This window comes from Otolemur garnettii, unplaced genomic scaffold (assembly GCF_000181295.1).
Source record: "Otolemur garnettii isolate 467f Iridium unplaced genomic scaffold, OtoGar3 scaffold00101, whole genome shotgun sequence".
Taxonomy (NCBI): domain Eukaryota; kingdom Metazoa; phylum Chordata; class Mammalia; order Primates; family Galagidae; genus Otolemur; species Otolemur garnettii.
This window is the reverse complement of record NW_003852496.1, coordinates 6,471,493-6,477,492: the sequence shown is the minus strand read 5'-3', so window position 1 is coordinate 6,477,492 and position 6,000 is coordinate 6,471,493. Positions and strand designations below refer to the sequence as shown.

The 6,000-nt window shown below is 45.2% G+C and overlaps 1 protein-coding gene across 2 annotated transcripts in view; it reads left to right on the top strand.

Annotated features, from left to right (window-relative positions):
* Nucleotides 1-6,000, top strand: part of TSEN2 (tRNA splicing endonuclease subunit 2) — a 42,829-nt gene that overhangs the window by 14,636 nt on the left and 22,193 nt on the right. For both annotated transcript variants that reach the window (XM_003796240.2, XM_023516982.1), the window contains exons 5-6: nucleotides 692-1,217; nucleotides 2,038-2,115. In XM_003796240.2, coding sequence (XP_003796288.1) covers nucleotides 692-1,217; nucleotides 2,038-2,115 — 604 coding nt within the window. The remainder of the gene's footprint in view (nucleotides 1-691; nucleotides 1,218-2,037; nucleotides 2,116-6,000) is intronic.

The following is a 6,000-nucleotide window of genomic DNA, read 5'->3' as shown; positions in this document are numbered from 1 at the left end:
CTGGTGGGTTTGAATCCAGCCCGGGTCCACCAAACAACAATGATGGCTGCAACCAAAAAATAGTCAGGCATTGTGGTGGGTGCCTGTAGTCCCAGCTACTTGGGAGGCGGAGGCAGGAGAATCACTTGAGCCCAGGAGTTGGAGTTTGCTGTGAGCTGTATGCCATGGCACTCTACCCAGGGGGACAGCTTGAGGCTCTGTCTCAAAAAACAAAACAAAATCTATATATACTCTGAAAATTATGGGAAAGGGGTCATTTCTATTAGAATTTTGGGTGTATAAAGATATATATATATAAACCAAATCATTTCTTTACATACCAGTGAAGAGGTTATTTTAGGTAGTGAAATTCACATTTTGCTTTCCACTGCTAAACAAAGGTTGTTCATAGTATGAATGGACTCTCTCTTTCTGAGAACATTGTGATACCCAAAATTGAAAAATATAAAACAAATCCTGATAAAGAGTGGCTGTTTTTTCTCTTTACCTGAATCACTTGGTTCACTAGTTATAAATTACATAGATTTTCATACTTTGTTAAATGGGGGATTAATTTTTTCTCGAATCAAGCATGTAAGAAATACAAAGAAGAAATATCCTAACTTATAAACTAGCATTTAGTGAAACTACAGTAAATGTTTTGGTGTAGTGCCTTCCAGTCTTTTTCACCGATGCTGTTTCTGTCTTGCAGATACCAGCGTCGTGTAGAGTGGGTGGCACAGCTCCTGGGCAGACAGGGGCAGGATGAGAGTACAGTGCACAGAATCATCGAGGATTACACAAAACCACTTGAGCATCCCTGTATAAAAAGAGACGAAGAGGTTCAGTTGCCTGCCGAGCTTACCTCTGAAATGGTTTCCAACGTGGAAGGTACAGCGGGGAGAGAGAAACTTCCTGTGATGAATGGAGACTCTGGGAAGTCAGATGCTGTGGAGGATCTGAGCGAGCCCTCAGACTGCCCGCAGGAGGCCAGTGGGAGAGACGCACCAACTGTGGACAGCTCCCATGACCACCTGGTCCATGACGCTGCACCTCCACCCCACGTCAGCTGCCACACAGAAGCTGCTGTCATCCCCCGGTGTGGCCCTCATCCTGAGGACGGCAGCAAGCAGGCATGTCTCCTCTGTGCAGGAGAGACCGGGCCTGCCCATGAGTACGTGCTTGTGGAGGAAGTGCTGAGTGACAGGAACCAGAGGGAGGATGCCCCAGATGGGACAGTAAGTAGAAAACAAATCATTTCCTCCAGAGCCGTCTGCTCCTGGAGACGCTGGTGAGCAGGGATCCCTCTGCCTGTGGCTGGTGGCTGGTCTGGTGTAAGATCAGAGATTACCAGCAGGCTCTGGGGCCTGGCCCCGTGGCTCAGCAGCTGTGAGGGCCGTTTCAACGAATACCTCAAAATTTACAAATAACTTTAACTTTTGAAAAATGTATAAATTAAAACAAGGCCAATATTATTCTCTCTTTTGAGAGAAAAGGAAATGCACTGGTAATTACAGATGATCTTGAGTACAGCTGGGGGGCCTCACGTGTGGAACTCAGCCATCATGGAAGGAAGCCTGGCAGAACTGATGGACAGGTGCCTCGCGAAGGGCACCCTGTGACAGGCTGGTCCCCTAGAAGTATCTCTAGTCACTAAAACTTAGAAGTAATCTAATAATTAATATGTGAAATACCCCCTTGAAGTATGTAGCTGTAGGGTAAGGCTTATGAAGTCATACTAAGAACACAGCATGTTTTATGAGGCCCGTGCAGTTAGGCAGAAAAAATACCATATAAAATACACCCCCAAAATGGTCTCAACTGCAGGGAAAGTTCATTGGGAAACAGGAAATAAATCAAAATGTTAATGGAAAAGTTAAAGCTTTCTTTTCCACAAAAGTAATTTAAGAAGTCTTTTTTTTTTTTTAAACAGTATTACCCCAACAGCGTGAGAATCTTGGGACTTTTATAAGAAAAATGTTCGTTTTAAAATACAATCTTCTCTGAATGACATAGTGCTTCCATTTGTTCTGATGTGTTTTATTTCTTTCTCTTTAGTTGGTACAAAGAAAGAGATTAATATGCAGAAGAAATCCATATAGGATCTTTGAATATTTGCAGCTCAGCCTAGAAGAGGTATGTTTTCAACACGTCTCTGCCCCAGCTATTGGCCTGTGGGCCTGGGCCACCGCACATGTGAACCTGCCTCGCGGTGTGGTTCTCTGTGTAACTCAGTAATTGAATATGGTAATTCAGTGTTGAAATCACCATGAGCACCTTCCATAGTAGGCCTGCTGAAATTTCACTCCTCACCATTTATTTCATCAAATCAATTCTGAAATACACTCCCTTTATGATTCCACACAGGAATTCAAGGGATTTATCTGAGTATTTTTGTTGTCAAGATTTCAGATTCCCTGAATGTTACGTTAATTTTCACCAGCTTTTAATTCACATACCATATAATTTGTCCATTTAAAGAGTTAAACTCACTGCTTTTGAGTATATTCATGGAGTTTCACCAGCTTTTAATAAGCTGTGATGCATGATTCAGATCACATAGTGACTGCTAATTAAGTAAATAGATTTTATTTCCTCCTGTAGAATCACTAAGAATATATGTTCCTTTTAGTTCAGTGGTTCTCAACCGTTCTCAACCTGTGGGTCGCCACCCCTTTGTAACAAGGAAAATAACATCCTGCACATCAGATATTTACATTACGATTTATAACAGTAGCAAAATCACAGTTATGAAGTAGCATGAAAATGATTTTATGGGGGGGCGCCTGTGGCTCAAAGGCGTAGGGCTCCAGCCCCATTTGCCAGAGGTGGATGGTTCAAACCCTGACCAAAAACTATAAAAAGAAAAAAAGAAAAGAATTTTATGGTTGGGGGTCACCACAATATGAGGAACTGTATTAAAGGGTTGCGGCATTAGGTGGCTGAAATTGTTCTTCCATAAACTGCTTTGTGTTGTCCCAGAGTTGGAGTTTCTTTTTTTTTTTTTTTTTTTTTTTTGAGACAGAGCCTCAAGCTATTCCCCTGGGTAGAGTGCTCTGGCATCACAGCTCACAGCAACCTCCAAATCCTGGACTCAAGCGAGTCTCCTGCCTCAGCCTCCTAAGTAGCTGGGACCACAGGCGCCCGCCACAATGCCTGGCTATTTTTTGGTTGCAGCCATCATTATTGTTTGGTAGGCCCGGGCTGGATTCGAACCCGCCACCTTAGTTGTATGTGGCTGGCGCCTTAGCCACTTGAGCCACAGGCACCAAGCTGAGTTGGAGTTTCTCTAGTCGGTGCTCACTTTGTGCTCAGTCCCTCCCCTCCTGCTCCTGTTAACACTGCGCACAGATAAGCCCTTTCTGCCTCTGAAGGTAGCATCACTTCTTAGGCACCTGCCTTCTCCAGCAGCTCTGATAGTTTTTTCCCAGAGAAGCATCCCGCATGGTTCTTGGTGTCTACAGGTCGCAGAAGTGCCGTGGGGTGCATCTGTGTGGGTAATTTCATGCCTTTGTGCACAGGAAACTAATTGTGTCTCCGTGTTCTCTCTTTCGTAGTCTGTGCTTCTTTCCTTGCAGAGAGACCGGTAGTAAAAAGGCCAGGCTTTCAGAGCAGGAAGGAACTATTTTTCTCTTAATTTTACAAATGAGACAACTTAGTCTGCCAGGAAATACTGTAGCCAGTAGCCATATGTCACTATTTAAATTAAACTAATTAAAATTGAATAAAATTCACAATTTCATTTCTCATTTGTACCAGTCACATTTCAAACACTGAGCAGCCACATGTAGCCAGTGGCTATTGGACAGCGCACATAAGGAGCGTCCCAGAATTCCCAAGGAGCTCTGTCAGACAGTACTGTTGGTCCCCATTCTCTAGGTGTTTGACCTCTCACAGTCTCAGGTTTCTTTTCTTTAAGTGGGGGATACACAACACCCTCTTAGGATGCTCTAGAAATTAAATTATGCATGAAATGAGTTCAACACAGTGCCTGGTTCATAGTAATGTTCAGTAAGGTTGGTGCCTGCTGTTTTTGTCATTATGATTATTACTTGAAAAAGCTCTTAGCACTCTGGGAGGCAAGGGGGTGGATTCCCTGAGCTCACAAGTTCAACGCCAGCTTGAGCCAGAGCCAGACCTCGTCTCCAAAAATATAGCCGGGTCGTGGGTAGGCACTGTGGTCCCAGCTACTCGGGAGGCTGAGGAAAGAGAATTTCTTGAGCCCAAGACTTTGAGGTTGCTGTGAACTGTGACACCACTGGCACTCTACCAAGGGCAACAAAGTGAAACTCTGTCTCAAAAAGAGAAGAAAAAGCTATTTAGTAGCTACTTAAAACTCACTCTCTTTTATAATCACAAAAATATCCACTGGACACTAAACTGTGTGCCAAGCACTGACTACTACCAATACGGAAATAAATAGGCTGACTCCAGTCCTGCAGACAACCCAGAAATCACAACAGTTCAACAGGATGAGCGCAGTGCAGCATGTGGCCCGGGCCAGTATTGCTCCTTTTGTATCCTTGGGCCTGATGCCAGACGTCTGTTAGGTGCTTAATAATCATTTGTTACACAAATGAATGTACAAGGTAGGAGATTTGCAGAGAAGCTGGTGGAGACGTCAGGGCCACAGCTGAGGTGGAAAGAATTTACAGAGTCATGATAGCTGAGAATGTTAAGGGATAAACAGAGTTGCCATGTGGACCCCGGGGCTCCATGGCTCTCCCAGGCAGCTCAGCCTTTGAAAGTGACAGAGGAGGACCAGACATGGAGGGTGCAGCCCCAAGTAGGAGTCTGGCCTGGTCCTGGAGGCAGGAGGAGGATGGGCTGGAGGCCTGGAGCTTGCCAGCTTCTTGACCCTGGCAGGTGGCAGCAGTGGGCAGACAGTATAGGTGTCGGACAACTGGGAGTTCAGCCTCACTGTTTCACTTGACCAGGTGCTATTTTTTATCAACAAATAAAAAAAGCTGCCGCTGTCTGGGTACCTCCTCATAAGACACACTGAAGAAAAAAGCAAGAATAATAGGAAATGAGATTACTCTGCATTCTTGAAACCTGCTTGGTGCCTGAGAATGGTCCAGAGACGTGTCGCAGAAGTTTTCAAGGAATGTGCAGTTGACCCAGCTCTGCTTCTCAGTTCTGTTTTGTCGGATTTCCTTCAAGGGAATCACCGTGTTTGGCACACCGCTTGTACGGCTTACATGTTTCCCTAAGTGTTGGTCAGGAGCAGGCACACCATTAGGGCTGGGATGGGGGGTGGGGGCGGCTGCGGCCACGCGCAGTAGATCTCTCAGGGATTGCGTAGATCCCTGACAAGATCTACTGTGCTCAGGAGCACCTGGTGAATAAACCAGAGTGGCAGTTTGTTAACTTTGATGAAAACCACATCTGTGGTGAGGCCCAGCCACTGCCCTTTCTAGACTGGCACATTCTCTTCATGTAGAAAATTCAAGTGAGGAAAGATATTAAAATTGGAAGACTTCTTGGTGAGCACGCAATCAGCCTGAGAACTGTGTTGAGTACCTCAAATGCTCAGTGATACCAGGCTCCTATAGCCTTTTCCACAAAGGGGAAAAAGCTTTGTCTTGATTCTGAAGATTCTAAGATTTTATTTATTTTTATTTATTTATTTATTTTGAGACAGAGTCTCTGTTGCCCTGGGTAGAGTGCTGTGGTATCATAGTTCACAGCAATCTCAAACTCTTGGGCTCAAGTGATCATCTTGCCTCAGCCTCCCAAGTAGCTGGGACTACAGGTGCCAGCCAGTTAATACCCGGCTATTTTTTTTTTTTTTTTTTTTTTTTTGAGACAGAGCCTCAAGCTGTCCCCCTGGGTAGAGTGCTATGGCATTATAGCTCACAGCAACCTCCAACTCCTGGGCTCAAGCGAGTCTCCTGCCTCTGCCTCCCAAGTAGCTGGGACCACAGGCGCCCGCCACAACGCCCGGCTATTTTTTGGTTGCAGCCGTCATTGTTGTTTGGCAGGTCCGGGCTGGGGATTCGAACCTGCCACCTTAGGTGT